Genomic DNA, 22,506 nt, shown 5'->3' on the forward strand with positions numbered 1-22,506 from the left:
CATGAGGCATCACGAGCTGTATCAAAAACGAACATTATGAAGTACCTCGAAGAAAACGATTTATTGACACATAGCACGGTTTCAGAAAATATCTTTCTTATGAAACACAACAAGCTCTTTATACTCATGAAGTAATAAGTGCTATCGACAGGGGATGTCAAATTGATTCCATATTTTTAGATTTCCAGAAAGCTTTCGACACCGTTCCTCACAAGCGTCTTCTAACCAAACTGCGTGCCTACGGTGTATCGCCTCAGTTGTGCGACTGGATTCGTGATTTCCTGTCAGAAAGGGTACAGTTCGTAGTAATAGACGGAAAGTCACCGAGTAAAACAGAAGCAATTTCCGGCGTTCCCCAAGGAAGTGTTACAGGCCCTCTATTGTTCCTTATCTATAATAACGACATAGGAGATAATCTGAAGCCGTCTTAGATTGTTTGCAGATGATGCTGTCATTTACCGTCTTGTAAAGTCATCAGATGATCAAAACGACTTGCAAAATGATTATATAAGATATCTGTATGGTGTGAAAAGTGGTAATTGACCCTGAACAAGGAAAAGTGTGAAGTTGTTCACATGAGTACTAAAAGAAATCAGCTAAATTTCGATTACGCGATAAGTCACATAAATCTGAAGACTGTAAATTCAACTAAATACTTAGGTATTACAATTACAAATAACCAAAATTGGAGCGATGGCGTAGATAATATTGTGGGCAGAGCAAACCAAAGACTACGGTTCATTGACAGAACACTTAGAAGGTGCAACAAGTCTACTGACGAGACTACTTATACCACGCTTGTCCGCCCTATTCTGGAGTACTGCTGTGTGGTGTGGAATCCGCATCAGGTGCGACTGACGGATGACATCGAAAAAATACAAAGGAGGGCAGCTGGTTTTATATTATCGCGAAATAGAGGAGATAATGTCAATAGACATATGCGTGAATTGGAGTGGCAATCATTAAAACAAAGGAGTTTTTCGTTGCGACGGGATCTTCTCGTGAAATTTCAGTCACCAGTTTTCTCCTACGATTGCGAAAACATTCTGTTGGCACCCACCTACATAGGGAGAAATGATCATCACGATAAAATAAGGGAAATCAGGGCTCGCACAGAAAAATTGAAGTGCTCGTTTTTCCCGTGTGCCGTTCGAGAGTGGAACGGTAGAGAGACAGCTTGAAGATGGACCATTGAACCCTCTGCCAGGCACTTTATTGTGAATAGCAGAGTATCTTCATTTATACTCCGCAAGCCACCCAACGGTGTGTGGCGGAGGGCACCCCACGTGCCACTGTCAATACCTCCCTTTCCTGTTCCAGTCGCGTATGGTTCGCGGGAAGAACGACTGCCGGAAAGCCTCCGTACGCGCTCGAATCTCTCTAATTTTACATTCGTGATCTCCTCGGGAGGTATAAGTAGGGGGAAGCAATATATTCGATACCTCATCCAGGAACGCACCCTCTCGAAACCTAGACAGCAAGCTACACCGCGATGCAGAGCGCCTCTCTTGCAGAGTCTGCCACTTGAGTTTGCTAAACATCTCCGTAACGCTATCACGCTTACCAAATAACCCTGTGACGAAACGCGCCGCTCTTCTTTGGATCTTCTCTATCTCCTCCGTCAACCCGACCTGGTACGGGTCCCACACTGATGAGCAATACTCAAGTATAGGTCGAACGAGTGTTTTGTAAGCCACCTCCTTTGTTGATGGACTACATTTTCTAAGGACTCTCCCAATGAATCTCAACCTGGCACCCGCCTTACCAAGAATTAATTTATATGATCATTCTACTTCAAATCGTTCCGTACGCATACTCCCAGATATTTTACAGAAGTAACTGCTACCAGTGTTTGTTCCGCTATCATATAAGCATACAATAAAGGATCCTTCTTTCTATGTATTCGCAATACATTACATTTGTCCATGTTAAGGGTCAGTTGCCACTCCCCGCACCATGTGCCTATCCGCTGCAGATCTTCCTGCACTTCTCTGATTTACTTATGCTGCAAGTTCTCTGTATACTACAGTATCATCCGCGGAAAGCCGCATGGAACTTCGGACACTATCTAGATGTAGATGAAAGTGCATCACCGCAGAGCTCTGCATTCATCAGACACTTTTGTTTTGTCGCGCTGTACCACGAGTCAGTGGAAACGTTTTATTTACAAGACGACAAAGATTACCCATCATGTGTATCTGCAGTCGTGTGCTCGTATTCTTCATACCGGCAGAGATGGGAATCCGCCTATATTTGCCACGGATACGGCTGTAAGAGGTGCAGAGATAAGGAGAACTTTCGCCGACTGAGGGGGGGGGGGGGGGAGGGGGACGTTGCGAAAATGTGGCCGCCGAGGCGAGCTGCGTTTGCAAAACGCGGTGCAAGGCTGCGGGCCGTGACACACTGCGGGCCGAGCCGTTGCGACACAAGGCCGGCGCGAGCGAACGGTGCTACGTAGAACACGCCCAGGGAGCACAGCCGAAAAGCTGCCGATGCAAACTCTCATACTAATATTGCAGTCTACAATTTTAACTCACTTCCGTTTCTATGATACCAAAGAATGTGTCTTTTACACACACATAACCTTCTAACAAAGGCTCAACGTCGGAGCATTAAGGAACAAAAATGGCAAAATGAAAACAATAGTAATAATTAAATTTCTCGGGTTTGGCACTGGATAATATTGGTACTAAGTCAGGTTACCTTCCATTCAGAAAGCTGTTGCACTCAGCGACTGTTATATTGACTAGTAAATCATAAATTGCAGCGACCAGTCGTCCTTTTTCTTAATTTTTTTTAATGTAAAAAAAAAAATCGAAAAGGATGACTGATCGCTGCAATCTATAATTTACAAGTTGGTACTAAATCTCACAATATTTCTTCGAAGTAACTGTTCGACATCTCTAGGCGGTTACTGTTATCAATTGTTTGTTGTTACTGTGACTTTTCGTGCTTTCACGATGGATCTACTGCAAACACACTTCTCGGGTTTACAATAAACAATGGTACCACATGGACGGGTCTAGTGTTTTGTTTACAGTACTTTGCACAGTTCTTGTGTACGCCATGACTTGTATCGTGTTGTTTACTAGTCCTACATTGGTCTACAGCAGATGATGATCCATTGAAGGAGAGATCTTTCGCATTGTTGTACGCTAGATCTATATAGTTCTAGTGCAGCTGGTCATCTACATAAAAGTGATGTATAGAAGCTAGCGTTAGCACTGTCCTGCTTTGAGTAGGTACATCAGCATCGGAACATAACTTTGTCGCGGTTGCAGTGATAAGACTGATCTATAGAGTAGGCTGATGTCTAGGTTCTGTTGAACAGTATCGGGTTTTGTTTTAATGTTTCTGTCTTGTTGCTATTTCGTCAACTAGTCGTTTCTTGGGGCCCTATCTCCGGTACCTTAATGACGTCATCCGTCTACCGAAGTGATGTCGCGTTGTTTACTACCGAAAATTCAGCATCAGAATTCGCTTCATTTTTAAAATGGGCAGAGATAGAGGAAATTATATACCATGGCCTAGCAGTATGAATCTTCTTACGATTCGCCAGCAATGATTTGAGAAAACCACTGAAAACCTAAACCAGGGTGGATGGGTCAGTAATCAAGGTATACTCGTTTTTGCACCGGCGGTTTTTCAGAGGTAACGTAAACGGTAAACACCACTCACAAACTACGCCTTAGGCCTTTTCCGACAGGCCGACTGTTACCTAGAAGTTTTCGGTTCATTTCAGTAGATAAGTAACAAGTACTGTAACACGATTAAATGTAACTAATATACTTAGTCATAAAACTATTTTTTTTTTTGCAGTTGTGTGTCTGTAACCGGATTCGACTAGATATTAATCATATTCATATATAGCACAAGTTCAGACATATTCGTCTCATGTCTTTCATGAAATTGTTAGGTTAGCTCCGTATATTTAGTGAGAGATTGTAAACCAGGTGTTTACGTATGAGTGTCGGCGATTTTTTCTAGGCAACGAAACAATTGCCATCCAGACTGAACATCGTAAATAATCGTACGAAATAATTTAGTCCCAGGCCAGTCGATACTGTATTCCTATTATTTCCTAAAATTTCAGAGAGTTGTAATTAATCGTATTATATGCACTTGTTTAACAGGAATATCCGCAGCCGTCCAGTATATCCTATAATCTCTCATCGCTTCTGATTATTTTGGATAGCAGTCGGCGGCATTTCCCTACATTCTTCGTTTCTCCGACATCACTTCTTCGCAGCGTCCAGGTACGGCGGCGTTCATAATCTTTTTCCTACTTTTACTTTACCCGTTGCTCTTTTCCATCCACATATTCTGCTGGCATTTTGCATTGCCACCCATGTCACAGAAAATGTTCAGTAAGCTGTATTCACGTGGCTGTGCTCTACTAAAACCATTTCCAGTTATATTCAGTTCATTTCATCATCTTGCTGAAGGCACATAGTCATGTTAGCAATTCTACTATACTTCGCCTATCAACGACGACCTTTTCCCAAGGTTATCATACTAAATGAAAATATCTCCTCTAGGAGATGCATTTCTTTTATTGTTTAGCGCCTGAATTTGCTCTTCTGTATCGCAGGCTACTAGTGATTACTTATTTCTTGCTTGGGCGATGGTCAACAGCATGTACAAATTTTACAAAATGCACAACACCGTCGGCATAGAATGTGTCATCATATTTTAATCTTGTCACAACTTTTGATTTTTATCGGCAGTTATGGTTTTCAGTGGTGACTTATGTCACAGCACGTATGACATGAGAAACATCTGTGATAATTCTTCTGCCGTTGATGATGGTTTAGAACAGAAACCTGTAGCAGAACGAATAAGATTATCACAGACAGAACAGTCTTAAAGCGTTTTGTAAAAAAAAAATATTTATTGTCACTTTTCACCATAAGGCCATACAGCCATCTCTCAGCGTTTGGGAGTTTTACAAAGACTACATTCATTTAAAAAATTCATAATTATTTTTAAAACTAAGATATTATTTTGATGATGGAGAATTGGTGTAGTAGTAGGTGATAGTTGATGATATCTGAGTAGTTGCTGTATAAAAGTTTGCATTACTATGCAGCATAAGTGTTCAACAGTATGTTCACTTTTGATAAACTGACTGCAGTCAAGGACAAACCACATATTTTCAAGCAAATCTAACAATTTCTCTTTGCAAACTACACCTACCACACGAACGTACAAAAATGTTGACCAGAAGAATCTGAGTCTTCTATGATTTACGTTAGATGTTGAATTATCGTTTCGTTTTCGTAATTTGTACCAATATTTATTTAATCCCTTGTCAAACGTTTCTGGAAGCAGGAATTTAGTTATTTTTATGGACACATGACTGGATTAGCCACCTAATTTTATATAAAAGACACCACACATCCATCAGTTTAAAGTATGCCTTAAGTCACCAAAATGTTCATACAAGTGAAACGCGTTTGCATAACAATTAAAAATGAAAGAAAGAAAAACAATAGCCTGTGACAAACAAGAAATGTCATGCTCACTTCGATCGAGAGACTACAGAAGATATACTGAATTTCATGTACATTCGCATCATGAAAAACGACAAACGTCTGTGATATGACAGGGCTTCGTATGCGTGTGTCAAAGGGCAAGATCTGCTCCAGAAAAGAGACTATAAAATGAGACGTAGGATTTAGTAACAAAACAAGGTCTTACTGCACGTGGTTGTTATCGGAATCACGCGGCAACGTTGCAGTACACAAGTACAGCAATGACTAGGGAAAATGCATCGCATTGACAATGCTTTCAGGTCAGCTATGCGTATACTATAAACCCCGATTACGCACTAAGTCACGATAAGTCGACCAAATCGCTGTCACTCCCAGGGGCAATATTATTGTGGTCGACTAGTAAACACGCTATTTTAAAGGCAGCCAGTCTTCGTGTATCATATAGCACTGAGAGTCAGCAGCGTATCACTATGTTGTCGAGAACGCTGAGTATATGGTCTCCCGTGATACTGGACATTAATTCACACACGACTTGATCAGTTTGGTTCTTTGCTGTACTGGCATTTAGAAACCCAATTCTTTCTGCATGCCTCTTGCTTCACTCACAAGTACATAAAATTACAACACACAACTCTTCTATTTTAAATTGTGAAGGCGTTGTTACAGTCCTTGAAAAGGCAGGAATCGGATGGTCAGTGTTCCCAAATGCGTCGTAATGCCTTCTTACTGCTTTGTCCTTCCTACTCACTCCACCGTATGTGATCTGTCACAGTACCAGCTGTTCCTAACAGCAGCTCCTACGAATTGCCCGCATTGAAGAGATAACGTCTTGCGATGGTCTCTTGTAAACACGGTCCCTCATTGGCTCCCGCCGCGAGCGAAGCATGCGCAGCTGTGACCTGTCAGCTGTGTGTGGTGGGGAGTTCGCCGGCTGGGAACAAAGAACAACTCAGAGCTCCCTGTTACTTCAAATGGAAGTGACGTCTTAATGTCATTCGAAAGCCAACGTACTAAGCAAAAAGAGCACTGTCCGACAACAAATTATCTGTGTTCTGTAACATGCATCGGTACATCATTCACAGAAACAGTCAGGACCAGCTAACTACGCAACTTCTCTTTCGCAGTTACGAACTCCACTTTTAAGCAAGGTCTCCAATGAAACTAACTTCTCTATATACCCAGTGACTGCATATTAATATAGAATTAATTTCGCAATTTTTCTTCGACATCTTTAACTCTCTACGTTCCAGCACTGACATGCACTCTACATCTTGGAACATATTAAATATTTTCTATACGCTCTTCTAATTGCAAATCACTTTGCTAAATTTTATGACCCGAGTACCGCCTTGCAGCAATTAACGCGCAGTTGGTGACTTTACTTTTTTTTCCAAACACTGTGATTGTTTCAAGAATACCCGTGCTGCGCTGAACTTTAGAACAATTAGAAGGAAGATATATTTATAGTTAACTTGTATTACTGACCCTAATACTCCATCCCAAAACAAATAAATAAACGTCACACACATACGGAATTCGTAATCTCACAAATGTTACCTACAACTTATTATACATAAAAACAGATCGTACAGTAGTAGTCCAAACTTACCTCTTGCCCCGGAGGTGATATGGAGATGAGAAGCTCGTCGATGCGAGGCTTGTGAGTTATCACATTCCCGCTTACTTCACGCCCGTTGTAAGTGAGATAGACGCGTTGTCCTGCCACTAGAGTCAGACCAGATACTGTTCTGAAGCCCGGACCAACGAGGTCCGCCTCTCTGTATTCGCCAAGAAATCTCTGTTGCGGACCAGGATCATCAAAGCGTACCGTGTAATAACTCTCATCGTCCGGAGCATTACCCGTAGATTTGACTGCCTGTATGACACCTGAATAATACTTCCCGTCATCTCTAGGGGCACAAACTCTCGTTCCGATTATAGAACGTTTGGCAAGTCGCTTTCCCGTAGACATTTCTTTATTACAACACTAAGTAACACATTCCAACCATTACCACAACCGAGGTCAGAAAGTCGACGCACTACTTCACACTCAGTCGCGAGGGCTTAAGTTCTATTTCTAGCGTTCTTAGAAACTTCAACGTTGCAGTTTCACCAAAGATGAAATTTCCCAGTTTCACATTAGTTGAAATAACCAGCTAAATACATCCTCGATCATAGATGAGAAACTTGGATTTCATGTCACTTTCACGTCACTGTTTCGTGTAGGTATATAGATACAAAAGTTCCCGCACCGCAACGTCAGTTTATGAACATATAATCAAATATTACGCTACGAACATGCCACACGACGTTTCATTTCGTCCATTCGCTCCAACAGCACTCTAACAATGTTTAGTCCCTACACATGAGTATTCAGTTTTTGCGATAAAGATATTCTGCTAACGCATTATCTTGAAGATATATCGCCACTTCACTGGATAAAAAGATGTTTACACACTTAATTTTGCTCATTCACTATTCAGTAACGCCAGCGCCCACGCAGCGCTATCTCTCAGGCTGTCAACATATCGCGATCAGCTGAGCGCCACTGCAACGCAGTCGGTACCTGCGTGTTCACTCGCCGCTTTGCCGAGCTCAGCTGCAAAATTTACCGGCCGGTTCCCGGGTCGAACAGCTGACAGATGATAACAAACCCACGTGACGTCCAGGTTGCCATCTCATTGGCCAGCGTCATCAAGGCTGACCTACATTCCCTATTGGTTCGTTCTCTCCAGAAGAGGGGGAGAAAGAAGTTATGTTTACTGACAATATTTTTATAAATTGTCAATTATGATATTGGAAAGTGCTTGAAGTGATTGGTAACAAGAAATGGAACAGTTCAGTTGCAGAAGACATTAATGTTTACCATACTCATAAACAGTTTACAATATTTTACTTTTGTGAATTACGTAGTTAAAACATCCGTTTGTTTTTGGAACCAAAACCGTCATTTTTAATGCTTAAAGTGATACTTAAACGAGCAGGTCGCAGTTCGCAGATCGTCTGGATCAATTCGTTTATTAGGTATATACAATTATCGTATTCGCTATCAACAGAATTTTTGATTCCAAAAACAAATATGTGCACTTTCGTATAATAAAACTAAAGTTAATTTAGATAAGTTGTGTAATTTACAAGCTGCAGTTGGTATACTTCGTAACAGATTCATGTTCTTGAATTTTAGATTTGGCGCCATGGCATAAAGGCAGCCATTTTTTTTAGTAGACAGTGGTATATTTTTTGATGGTACATCATATTTTGTAAGTTACTGTGTTCGTTATGCCTATAATAATGTCCTATTTGTGTAGTAGTATGGCTAATTAATTTCTTATGCATCCGCAATTGAACGTTCGTTGTTGATTATGGTAATGATATGATTCTAATTGATAACGCTACGATAATTCAAGTAATGACGTGTCTTAAAAGCAACAGAGCCGAGGAGAGACGCATGCAACTCGATATGTTTCGTATTTGTTTATTTTGTAACATATTGAGAATTTACTGTTGAGGTTAAGTGCAGTGTGATGCGGAGAGATATTTTACTGATTGTGCTGACACTCGTTAATGTTGGCAGTTTTCACGAAGAAAAACCAGGCAAGATATTTTCCGTGTTATTTACGTGAATTTGATCGTGGTTCTTTTTATTTTCCGGAGTACAGGAAACTTTTCTGTTGACTCACAGTTGAAATTTTGCTTAGAAAATTTCCAGTGGTCATGAACTGGAAGAGCTGAAAAAAACCAATGTTTTAGGAAAAGATAAGAAGAAATGATAATACCTGTGATACACTAACATAACTCAAGGAAAACGAGGGTTTATATGTCAGCAGTTTAGATGGTTTAAAAAATTTAGGTTTTAACTAGGACTTTTGTTTCAGATACACTGCTTTGCCGTCAGTGTGGTGCTGATGTAGGACATTCGAAGCACATATTTAATGTTTACAGCCCTTCTGGGACTGTTCTTCGTAACCAGACATGGTTTGGTAAAAAGTTTGTTGATGTTCACATTTTCGAAAACCCATTGGGTATTAAGTTCCGCGTTGTGACGTTAGCTAAAGCTGAATGTGTTGGAATTAATGAAGTAAGTAATACGTGTTTTGTGAAGAAATTGTTACATGTACTTCAATGTTTGCATCGTGTGGGCCGATCTGAACTGAACACTGTGTAGTACGTGGTGCCAAGAGGCGTTACTGTGCAGCCGCCCTTAATCTACATCCTAATTGTTAAAAGATGAATATTCAAGTGTTCTTCAGGTGTTGAATATTTGTGTCGCTATGTGATACTTATGATAGAGCATCAACGAATAATTGGAGCTATCCTGGTTGTGCTGTGTTTGTTTAAAGCTTAATGTCCATTTCAATCATTTCAAAAGGCCTATGCAATTTGAAAATCATTTTTGAAATTGCTGCCATGTTGTTACATGTTGAATAGCAGACTTGTTGCTTGATTCTGGCACTGTTGCACCGGTTTTAGATTGAAAGTGGTCAACTAATATTAACGAAAAAAGGCTTGGAATATGAGAAATGTTCATATACTTTCCCTCAACATAACCCATAGCTTTGCCTCTTGATTTGCACCATTTTTGTATTAGTGTGGTGAAGCCAGAATTTGCTCTTCATGTTGACTCCCGCTCAATTCTTCTGACTTACTGTCATGCAATTGTGAGGTGTTTTCTTCTTAAGCTAATGCAGTGCATCTCTATCGACCATTATAAATTGTAAGACAGTTTTTTTTATCACTTGAATCCCCTAAGGAAAAAATGTACGAAGTATTGGGCACCATCCTTTGCAGGTAATTTGATGCTCTTCATTAGAAGACCATCCTAGTGGATGACGTAAATCATTGATTAATTGAATGGTGACGGCCATTTGCCCCAGAAGAATTAGGCAGAAATAACTTGAATGGAAGCAATAAAGGGTCATTCCATGCCAAGTGGTCTAGAAGCTCCCACATGACCCTCATGTATTTTGATGAAATTTTGTATGAACATTCACACATGTTCTCAATGAACACTGGTAAAGCTTCAGTTTCAGAAATTCAATACTTGCAGAGATATAGTCACTTGTTTGAAACCGTAGCACAGCTTCCAATAGTGCATCCTTGAATTTTCAGCAACTTTGAGATATCTCTGTAAGTATTTGCATGAAAGAAACTTGGCCATCTTATACAACTTTTAGAGTTCTTTAAAGTAAAATATGAAGAAAAGGATTTCTGAGCAATTTTCATATAGATAATTTGAAACAAAGTTGGGCAAAAAAATAGCTGTTTGAAAAAAAAAATGCAAACTTTAGTTTTTAAAATCTCCAAAAGTAATTGTGGGATGTACATGAAACTTTCCACACAATAACTCACCAACACAAGGTCTTAGAATACAAAATTTCATTCTCCTATTGCTTTCCATTATTGCACAAATCTAGGGTGAAGTTGACGATTTTTTCAAAAAGTGTTAAAAAATGGGTATTTTTAGTCAAATTTTTCAAAAAAGTGTTTTCTCCAAACTCTTCTAAACTATGGTCATTAGAAAGAGCATATTCTAAACTATCTAGAAAAGTGGATTTGGTTTTGCAATGCAAGCGCACAACGCCCTAAAAAGTAGCATCATCAAAAAGACGCACTTGTTTGAACACATTTTTCTGGCACTCAAATTATACCTGATATCTTTTATTTTGCCTTATACATGTTTATTGATGTCTGAGATAAGTGAAGTAAGAAGTCCTGATTAATAGGACCTAGCTTAAGTCCGAATAGCAAAAGAATAAAAATAGAAACAATGTTATTTCTTAATTGTCGCCTCCCCCCCCCTCCCCACCCCCTCTCTCTCTCTCTCTCTCTCTCTCTCTCTCTCTCTCTCTCTCTCTCTCTCTCTCACACACACACACACACACACACACACACACACACACACACAGAATTATTATTAAGAATGAATGTAAATCGTAAAATTTATTTGCATAATCATCTAATTATTAGTTGCCTGTTTAATGAACAACACCAGCATACTGATGGAAAAGAAGTGTATAAATGAGTTGCTATGGTCCATGGTGGCTTAACCACTGCTAGTTTCATTTCACCTGAGAAAACCAGCATTCCCATTGCCATAGGAGCCACGCACGATAGCTTAGCAACAACAGCCATGGGTGGGTTTCTTTACCACCGGATCCCAAGCCTGATAAGGGTTTCTTCACACAGGTTCCCAAGCCTGATAGTAAAATTATTTAAGTGCCCTGTGTAAAATTAGAAGGCACTCTTGGGTTCCTTAGATTGTTTCCTCTAACCTATTTCAATTTTTGATATGCTACATTAATTTTCTGATGAATATAAAGAGGAATGGTGTATTGCCGGCCAGACGAATTTACTGATGGAGCTGCAATAACTGCAATAATGTGGTGTTCCAGAACCCAGCACTTGTCACTTCTTGGTGGCCAATAAAATGAATTTGCTGGACCATGTGGGTGCGTAAAGTTTCTTAATGCATCCCTTTGCTCTGTGGAGGTCTCACAGGTATTCTCAATCCACCACACGTTTTCATAGATGCATGCAACATATTGCCCTGGTTGGAGAGCAGACATTAATATGCCTCCTTCATTACTGTGACCCATTTTAGCTAGAAAAGATGAACAATCATTTGAAACTCTGCTGACCTGAATTGTTGTTTCATCAATAGGTAAAAAGTGATGATTTTCTCTAGTGCCTGCTACAGTTTGTCCAAATTTAAACCTCTCTTCTTGTGACACAATATTTTTTTTTCAATTGCATCTTTACTGATGAAAACAAATTTAATTCCATTAATGTTTTCAGAGCAGAAGTGAAACAGATCTATGGAAGTAAGAATTTGTCCATTAAGTGGCCGTTGCAAGCCTGCTCTTGCTGATAACCGCTTTGTTGTACCTCCAATCCCATCACAAGGTGATTTCCCGTGACTAGTAGCAAAAAAATTCCATTCGGCTGTCATTCCAAAATCACTCTTATGATAGCACAAATTTAGTTAATTCTTGAAATTTTTATATTGAGCACTGGAGCCATCACTGAAATAATGAATGTGGGATATCTGTGCAAACTGTGCTTTCATATATTTGATGAGCTCCTTGATAAAAACGTGAACTGTAATAGTGTCATGCCGCAAACAATCACTGATAATGCAAAAACTTAAAGAGTCTACCTTCTCATTTTGACGAAAGTAGATAAATGGATGAATTGTTGCTTGACTATTGTCCCAGTAGAAGCCTTGCACAGCATCCTGAATGATAAAAGAATAATTTTCTGTAAAATCCATTAGGACAACAAGCTCTTCGTCTTTCAGATGACATTTAAGGCCTTTAAGATGCAAGCTTTGATGCTTGGCAAAGTAATGATGGCATGACAGACTCCATATTTTATTTTTTACATCTTCAATAAATTCATCCACCACCATTTGCTTCGTGTCCAGTGTGGCACGATCAGTATGTATCCATTGCTTAAACACACTAACTTCCTGTGGCTCATGATCTAGGAAATAGCTGGCAATTTCAGATGCAATAGCTTTGGGCTCAGGACACCTTTCACAGCGATATAGTGTGTACTGAACTCTAGTTCAAACTGCAAACTGCCTTGCTGAGAATCTCCTTATAGAGAATCTCCTTATAATTTTCATGTATACCAGCTCCGCTAAGCATAAGCTTAACATTTTGGTGAATTGCACAGATGCAAACTGCATGCATTCCAGCTGATCTTACTGTTACACACCATTTGAGTCAAGTTCACAAAACTTTGAGAACCCTGTTTCTGGACCATTTATATTCATATAGATATCATACATTTCCCGTAAATTGCAAAGTAACAATCTTTTCTGCATGTATGTCTTTCTATCTAAAAGTCTGACTGTGGACAAGCATTATCCTATTGAAATGTGACTACTGAAAAGAGTCCCAGGAATGCTACAGCTTTTATGACACACACGGTAGCAACCTTCTAAGAGGATGTGTAAAATGCATATTTGAACCATCAGCTGTTTTTATTTTGAACCCAAATTTCGGACTTGGACCATCTTCACGGATGAAGGGTCAAAATGGTTTAAGCCACCATATTGTGTTAGTCATTACTTAAAACGTGCAGTGTGTTTCATGAATATGAATATATGACACAGGACTTTAAAAGCAGACGTCCAAATACAAATTGTTTACCGAGCAGTACTGCTCTGTATACAGTTGTATTTGGCTGTTTTATTTACAGTTTTTAATAATTGCGGGTTTGACTTGCCTTGTACCTTTCTTTACCTATCAATGTGATTTTCCCTTTGTGCTAAGCAATGAAGTGCTTTTGTAACTTATATATTGATTCCTTTCATTTACGTTGTTGGAAATGGAAAGTGTTTCAGCATGAAGCATGAGCCCAATATTCATCAAACTTTGTGGAGATGTTCATGACGTAATTATTCTGTTTCAAACTGATGTCCACCAACATCAGTACTAGGTATGATCCCCATGAGCATAAATACACTCTTTTTGTTCATTGCTGCATGGAAGTGAATAACCTCCATATATCTTCTTGAAGAATTTCTTGTGACACCTGAAACATGCTGGGTCAGTTAATAACAATTGATGAAAGGAGGCTGAAATAAAAGTATATATCTTCCTATCGCATCCAAGACATGCTCTATGGGCAACAAATCAAGGGACCGGCAGACTAGTTAAGGATTCTTACGTATCTTGAGGTGTTTGTACTGTGTGAACCGTAATGTGGTGTTCTGCATTATCCTGCTGGAACATATTCGGTACTGTGGTCATGAAGGGTATGATACCAGCTTTACCATTCTTACCATGTATGGCAAGCATTCAGCCTGCTTTCATCCATTACCAAAAGAGTCCTGTTGTCATATCCAATAGCTCCCCGTTTCCTGATTCCAAGAATTGTGAAGTATGGGTCTTGAGTATAGCTTTCTCCTGTGACCTTTCATCAGTTTTTTGGACATGTTGATGTCAATCTGACTGCCACATACACAATAGAGCCTCATTGCTGAACACCACAGAATGCTACCTTATGACCCAGTTGACTCTGGCTCTACACCGTACAAGTCCTTGGTGTATGCAGTAAATGACATATGGTGGCTAGAGATCTAAACCCAGCTTCCAGTAATCTGATTCCGAAGGTTTGTAACGATACGCTGTAACTTCTGCATTAATTTCAGCTTTTGTCATTTGCGCATAAGATCAAGTCAAACAAGCTTATGATTGTCTTGTGGTGTGGACCTTATTGTGAGATCTATTCAAACAATCTTATGAGCCTCTTGTGGGTCCCTATGAGGGTGTACCCAAAGGAAACCAAACTTACTTTTTTAACTTATTTACTTACATTTTAAACAGAAACCATCAATCCCTTTCAAAGTACTCTCCACTTGCACTAATACACTTGTCTAATATTTTATTCCATTACTCAAAATATTGTTTAAATTCATCTTTTGTGATGCTTGGCAGCACCGCCATCAATTTTTTGTTCACCTCAGCAACATCAGCAAACCACTTCCCTTTCACGTCTCCTTTCATTCTAGGAAACAAAAAAAGTCGCATGGGCCAAGTTCAGGTGAGTATGTGGGGTGAGGAGCAGGGGTCATAGCATTTTTGGTTGATGTATAAACAGGGCTGTGTGACAGGGGCATTGTCATGATGGAAAAACCAGTTACCCAACAGCCACAAACAAGGCCACTTCCACTGCACACCCATTTCAAAACTTTCAGGTAGAAAGTCTGGTTAACTGTTGCACCCTGTGGCACAAACTCTGAATGGACAATTTCTGTCACATCGAAAAAATAAATCAGCTGTGTCTTACTGACTGATTTCACCTTATGAGCTGTCTTTGGAAGAGGCAAACTTGAAGTCATTGGTAGTCATGGCATGAATTTGGCAGCCACCCTTTTCATTCCTAACGAAAAAAATTAGTTTTGTATGCCTGCTCTTCTTACCACCCTGCCATCTTGAGGCCATCTCTTCACCAGTAGCTTGCAGTCGTGCTATAGCCAAGTGTGTGCGATCCGTCGATAGGATGCTTCCATGTGTATTGCCCCAATCTTCAGCCTTTTCCAAAGTGTGAAGGATGTCAGTAATATGTATGGGCATGTCGTCAGCCCGTGTTGTGTTGTTGCCTACACTTGAAAAGCTGCAGTAGCCTTAGACATATCCAATTGCCATCATGTACCATCAAACCACTCTTCATCTGTAGGAATGACTTTTTCCTGTACAGCAAATGAGTTCACATAAAGGTTAAATTTTAGTCAACATACCCTACAGGCTGGGAATACAGAATGTTAGCATTTGTTCCAGGTGTTCATTCTATAGCACTTTCTATTTCTGTCAGTTTATCTATATTAGAAGAGAGGACAAAGTTCAGCAGATGATACAGGGATTGATAGTTGTGTTTGCTTGTTTGCTTTCTTTGTTTGTGGAGTGTGCCTGAACATATTTTCGATTGTTGGCTCCATTTGCCTAGAAAGTCTTCATATGCACCAGTTTTTCTCTGTTTCCATTTAACTTACACTATCTTTTAAAAAACCATGGATTATCTCTTAACCTAACTTCCGTGGTCACTGCCACCACCAGCCAAACTACTTGTCAAGTCTAGCTTCAGTGACTGTTTCTTTTTTCCTCTATTCTTTGCTTTTTGTTGTCTTTTTTTGTGATTGTGCAGAGAAGGGAACAAAGTGAGACTCATTGTCAGCTACAGTGTTTTGCTCATAGAGCTTTAACTGGTGTTGGAAATTAATCACAATTATTGATAGGAAATCATGAACTCTGCCACTTGTTGGGAGGAAGTGTGTGTGTGTGTGTGTGTGTGTGTGTGTGTGTGTGTGTGTGTGTGTGTGTGTGTGTGTGTGTGTGTGTGACACTCTGGTTTTCTGTGTATGTGGTTATGCTGGTGTTTTTACACACTCAAATTATCATTAAATTGAGCATATTCAGCTCATCGTCTATTATTGTAATAATTTATACCCTGCTTTTTTGTATCCTCACCAGAGGCTTAGTGTGCTTTTATGGTTCTGTTGTTTTAAAATATAGTATGAATGTTAGTATTAATTAATACTGTTTTGGGGCCCTCAAGACATAGTTGTGAGATGATGGGTGTCTGGTAACAGTCACATGACTACTGCTTTGCAGCAGGTGTCATAACTTATCTTGTGGTGTGAAGTGTATAGAGGTTTATTTCATATATGTGTTTTTGCTTAATGCTTCTCTCTCCCTATTTCAGTGGCAAAGAGAATATACTTGGTTTCCTGGTTATGCATGGAAAAATTGTATGTGCTCTCATTATGGTCACCATTTAGGATGGTATGTTGATTTTCCTTTTTTAACATTGCCTTGAATTATTGCATGGTAAGATATTTGATGAATTAATGTGAATATATTTCTAATACAGGATGTATGAGCCTTTAGCAACTGCCAATAACAGACAGGCATTTCCTTCAAGTGAGGGTTTTTATGCATTGATAGTGGACGATATCATATCAGAGAGCTGTAAGTAAATGGAAACTTTATTTTTAGTTGAAGTTCACTTTCTGTGTATGGCTGTATGTGTTGTATCTTTATGTAAGCTGAGTTGAACTGAATTGAAAAATAAAATATGAAACAGCATACGAAAATATCCTGGATGAAAAATCAGTTTGGAAGAAATAGAGGGAGGAAGAGAGACCAAAAACCACCTTCTAACACTTGCAGTAAACATGGATGTGGACTTAGGAATTGATGAAAAAACATTATTTCCAGAGTAAGATCGTCATATGTAAATACTTTTGTCATTGTGATTTAACAGATGCGCAGTAGTACTTCATATATACTGTATAGACATAGATTATTGAAGCCATTATTCTTGAATTACGTTATTGTGCTCCAAACAGAAAATTGCGTACACAGTTACAGAACAAACCATGCAGACAGAAAAGTCCGTAGTTCCTTATGGTAGTCGTGACTGGTATGAACACATCTGTGAGACTCCCCATACCTCACATGAGACTTGCAGATTTGAAACCATTCACCTATCTCTGTAGGTCATACATAAAGTTGTTGATTGCATTCTAGAAGTTCTTTGACTGTTATTCCTAAGTGCAGTTAATATCCTGTCTTGGTATATATATGAGGCCAAGCTTGTTTTGTATATTTAAAGTGTGCTACAAACACCCTATCATTTAAATTGGTATTTCTGTGTAAGAGTGTGCTCAAGTTTTCGTGCAGTATTTCAGGAAAATATAGTTATTATTTTTGTTAAGAAATTTGACTGTGTATTGTATCCTTTCCCTTGATCATGAATGCAGATTGAACAATGAAAAGCATACTCTTCATACCAATGTTCAGTTTATTTACCCTTAACATGCTTCCCCTCCCCGGGAATCCCACATATCTTTTGATAGTGTGTACTCAGCTAGCATAGGGTCCTGATGCTTACAGTGCTACTTCCATTCCTGTTCTGCAAGTCCGTCCTATTATTCGTAGCTATGACATAGTTATGAAGGAAGTATGCGGCCATGTTGGAAAAATGTGCGATGTAGCCAAGAAAATACTGAATACTGACATGGTCAGCTTTTTTTTTTTTCCTCCCTCCCCGTACACTGTATACAACTTTTCATCCTTCACTATATGATTCTCATTATTATGTTTGACCTACCACCTCTTCCAAATTTTACAGAAGTGTGGGAAAAGTCATCCGATGCTATATACAATCCATCTTTTGTGCCTTTCTAGATTTTCACCTTTTCTTTGTGGCAAAAGTAATAGGTCCAAAATCCAACGCGGTAACCATTCTATTGTGGGGGGGGGGGGGGGTTGTTAAGTTCCTGCTTGGTGGTAGCTCCCTGACCATGCAGGGATTGCACTATTGATGTCTGCACAGGAAACTCCCTGCGTATGCCAAGTAGTGTGTGCCCAACATGGCTGGGGCATGAGGATTCCGGACAGTGTTATCTGGTCAATGGTTACTCAGCCAGGTAGGTGTTGCTGTGGCTGAGGGGTGCCTGTGGAGAGAACCCCCATTCAGAGTAGGTGGCACCAAGGCGGATAACTCTCAAATGAAGTGGCTAGCAAGCCCACCCCCCTCCCGAGCCTCTTCTGGAAGAAAGGATTATTACAGTATGTAGAGATATGTCCCACATTGTTTCCTTCTGTGGCTACCCTGTGGGAGAAATGTAGGGCTACAAGACTCACTTATGTTTAAGGGCTTCTCCATTCTTTGGCAGTTGCTTCCATTTGCCAGATTTCATGTTCGGCAGTCTTCCTCTTTACAGACCTCTCTTCCTCATCATTCCAATTACTCCCACTCTCCATGCTTCCTCCTTCCTTCCTCGTGGTGACCATTCCAGGATTGCTTTTGGCCATTGTCCTTGCTCCATTCGCTGTACATGATCATACCATTGAAGAGCTCCTCCAGGGGATTCACCACTCCTTGGTGAATTTGTGGTAGGCTACCGTGGGACCCCAGATTTTACAGCACCTTTTCCCGTTCTGTGCTCTATGTCTATCCTTCTGCTATTCTTTTTCCCCTCCCTTGGAGAACATGTCTGGGATATTTTTGGGGATGTGTTGTGAAGTTTCAATAGTGTGACATCAGAACAGTCCTCCCACTGTTTTGTCCTTCTTTCTTTGTTCTGCATCTCCCATCCTTCCTCCGCTTTGGCGTTTGAGGTTCCTCTATGTTTGTTCTTCCTCCTTGTGCACTCGTGAATGCAGCCCCACACATCTGAGTATAACATGTGACTGGGTAACTTGTAATTCCTAGCCCCAGGTCAACAGGGCCCTCTGAGGGGGGACCTCCAGTTGGAAGGAGTGTGCCATCAGAGACACTGGCAATCAGGGGGGAGGGGGGGGGAGGGATTTTCTCGCACTGAGGCAAACACCATCTCAGACTACGTCTACTAAATGTAAATGGAATAAGGCTAAAGATTCCAAGAATGTCCTAGCTGCACCTTGGTTGCTCTTGTCGTCACATACAGAAGATCAGCATTTGCTACAACTAGTCCATTTTTTATTCAGAAAGGTGTTGACACAATACAGGCCCTATGAAATCCTGCTGTCATTTATGTAATGGCACTTCACTTTTGCAGACCAATTGTTATATTCAAGCCCAACAACTCCTTGCAGTTTCGCTCCTCTATGGCTATCCTGTTCATTTTGAGGTCCACCGGTCCGCCTGCTATAGCTGCATGGTAACATGCTCGCCTTCCGTGCAAGCGGACCCGGGTTCGATTCCCGGCAGGGTTGGAGATTTTCTCTGCTCGGGGACTGGGTGTTGTGTTGCTCTCATCCTCATCGCCGGTGCCCAAGTCACCCAATGTGGCGTTGACTAAAATAAGACTTGCACGTGGAGGCTGAACTTACCCAGATGGGACCTCCTGGCCAACAATGCCATACACTCATTTCATTTCAGGCCCTTCGAGTGCTGAATTCTTCATGTGGTGTTATTTACACTAGGCTAGTTTGACAGAGGGAGAAATCCAAACTTACTTCTCTGATCAGGACGTCACTGCAGACCATCAGGTAATGAAAAGTGTTGCATGCAGGCACTAAGGTTGCATCACTCTTTTCCTCATGTTTGATAGAGCAGTGCTTCCATAAAGCAGGCTTTTAAGTCATCATGGTCTGACTGTACAGTTGAAACACAGTGTGCTGTTACCAGTGTCAATGCTACAACCACAATCGTATGTCTTGTCAAAATGTGGCCAAATGTGTTACTTGTGGTAGGGATGTTCACGAGGACAATTGCCCACCACTTCCTCCCCGTAGTATCAGTTGCAATAGCGACCATGCGGGCTCATCCCGAGAATGTTCCTTGTATCTCAACAGTGGGTCATACAGGAGATCTGGGTGAAGGAAAAAAGTGCATTACCTTGTCACTTGCAACATTGTTGGTTAGTTGTTTTTTACCATCTGGCACTTACCTTTCTTTCCTACGCCTCACTCCTTGGAGGACATGGCCACGAAGACTTGCGACCTCAAATTCAGCACTGCAGTGCCCAGTGTCACGGTAGCGTCCCTGTCTCCTCCACTTCCTCCTCCTCCTCCAGCTGTGCAAGCTGCCAAAGCATCACCTCTGGTGGCAAAATCAGCTGCTACGCAACCAGAAGGCGGGAAAGGACAGAAGGAATACTCTAGTGGAGACTTTTTACGTCCCTCCAGCCAAAAAAAAACTGAGTCTTCATCTGCCAACCATAAAGGTTCTAAGAAATCAAACAAAGACAAATGGCTTCTCCTTCACCAACTCTGAGATCCTTCCACTGTTTCACTGCGTGATACCCTCACCTGGCTGACCTCCAATCCCCTGGTGCACCCCACCAACCGAATCCGTAAGCTGACCCAGAGAGACTGCTGATGCCTCTGTAGATCTCATGGAACATGATCCTCCAGCCTCTGCACTATGTAGCAGTGAGTCTTTAAAGGCTGGCACTTGGCAGCCGCCAAAGTGAAATCCCTTCATTTTTTCCCTCCTTTCCTTTCCCTGTCATGTCTCCCTTCCAGTGGAACGTCTCCCTTGCGATACAAGGAGGAGGAATTAAGGCAGCTCTTGGAATCACAGTGTCCCCTTGTTTTCTGACTACAGGAAACAAAATTGTGTCTTTGTGACTGCTTTGATCTCTTGCATTTCTTTCCATTCTGCTTTGGCCTTCGCTTTGAGGGCAGCATTCCATCTCGTGGGGAAGTCGTGCTGCTCGTTCGGGATAACGATCATAGTCAGACCATCTCACTGAACACTTGGTTGCAGGCTGTTGCAGTCCACATTTTCCTTCCTCATTTCACTTTCTCTCTGTGCAATGTCAATATCCCTCTGTCATTCGGCATCACCAGGGCAAGCTTCCTCCAGCTTATTGGTCAGTTCTTTCACCTTCTTTGCTGCTCAGTGACGAATTCACATCATCTTCTTTGGGTCTCCTCCGGAACTTGTCCGAGAGTTACCCTCTTGACTGACTGTCTTGATCAGCTCAACCTCATCTGCCTTAACACTGGAGCACCCATGTTCCTTTAGACTCCACGCATGCCTACCTCCCATTCGGACCTCTCGTTCTGCACTGTCCAGCTTGCCCGTTGTCTTGAGTGGTCCATTATCTATGACACGTACTTGTGTGACCATTGCCTGTGTGCTATCCAATTGCTGATGTCTACCCCACCTATGTGTAAACCCAATTGGAAGCTTTGTAAGTGTGACTGGAGGCCTTACTCCTCCCTTGCAACTTTCGCAAACAACTTTTTCTTACTTGTAATGATAGGTAAAGTACCATACAAATGTTATCCTTACTACTGCGGAACGTTCCATACCTCGCACTTCATCTTAACCGCACCATGTCCGGGTCCCTTGCTAGACTGATGGTGCCGTGACACAGTTCGCGTCCAGAGGCATACTCTGTCTTTTTAAACTGTCATCCTGTGATGGTGAACTGTATTCATTATTGACATTTGGGTGCACAGTGTCTTTGCATTCATTGGGATAGCAGAACAGCTGTATTTCATTTAGTAGTTCTTTTAACAGTTCTACTCCCTCTTCTGCCTTTTGGGTCCACCCTTGAAGGCTCTCTGGGACCAAGGTCCATTTCCCAATTTCCAGCCTGACCACACCAGATGATGCCATTGAGGACCCCATTGTAATCTCCAACACCTTAATCTGTTATTTTGCAGAGGTTTTGAGCTCCATTGACTATGAGCCTGCCTTCCTCCATTGGAAACAAGTGGAGGAGGCTCAGGTGGTACCTCTCAGAAACAAGACTACTACAATGCCACCTTTACCGTGAGGAAGCTAGATCGTGTCCCAATCTTCCACCCCAGAACCGGACGCTGTTAACATTCAGATGTTGCAGTGTCTTTCTCTTGCATGCAAGCATGTTCTTATTCGTAAATACAGTCGCATCAGGGCAGGTGGTACATTCCTCAGGCGCTGGCATGGAGCCACTGTCATACCCATACCACAGCACTGTAAGGACAAATTCTTTCTTCTAGTTACCACCCCATTTCTCTCACCAGCTGTGTTTGCAAGGCGGTGGAACATATGATTAAAGCATGGCTGATATGATGGC

At 41.0% G+C, this 22,506-nt stretch overlaps 2 protein-coding genes across 3 annotated transcripts in view; one reads left to right on the forward strand and one right to left on the reverse strand.

The window, feature by feature from the left end:
• LOC124777497 (zinc finger protein 395) overlaps positions 1 to 8,080 on the reverse strand; it is a 534,083-nt gene extending 526,003 nt beyond the window's left edge. Inside the window, exon 1 of the mRNA XM_047252940.1 lies at positions 7,105 to 8,080. Within this exon, the coding sequence (XP_047108896.1) occupies positions 7,105 to 7,467 (363 nt within the window). The 5' untranslated portion in view covers positions 7,468 to 8,080. The remainder of the gene's footprint in view (positions 1 to 7,104) is intronic.
• An 815-nt stretch (positions 8,081 to 8,895) lies between these two features.
• Positions 8,896 to 22,506, forward strand: part of LOC124777421 — a 37,583-nt gene continuing 23,972 nt past the window's right edge. The window contains exons 1-5 of one of the 2 annotated variants that reach the window (XM_047252818.1): positions 8,896 to 9,089; positions 9,371 to 9,573; positions 16,707 to 16,786; positions 16,875 to 16,972; positions 17,088 to 17,228. In XM_047252818.1, coding sequence (XP_047108774.1) covers positions 9,020 to 9,089; positions 9,371 to 9,573; positions 16,707 to 16,786; positions 16,875 to 16,972; positions 17,088 to 17,131 — 495 coding nt within the window. In that variant the 5' untranslated portion in view covers positions 8,896 to 9,019 and the 3' untranslated portion in view covers positions 17,132 to 17,228. Of the gene's footprint in view, positions 9,090 to 9,370; positions 9,574 to 16,706; positions 16,787 to 16,874; positions 16,973 to 17,087; positions 17,229 to 22,506 lie in introns of those variants that run through there. The other variant, XM_047252819.1, reaches the window with a different exon arrangement.

Source organism: Schistocerca piceifrons, chromosome 2, assembly GCF_021461385.2.
Source record: "Schistocerca piceifrons isolate TAMUIC-IGC-003096 chromosome 2, iqSchPice1.1, whole genome shotgun sequence".
In the NCBI taxonomy this organism is placed as follows: domain Eukaryota; kingdom Metazoa; phylum Arthropoda; class Insecta; order Orthoptera; family Acrididae; genus Schistocerca; species Schistocerca piceifrons.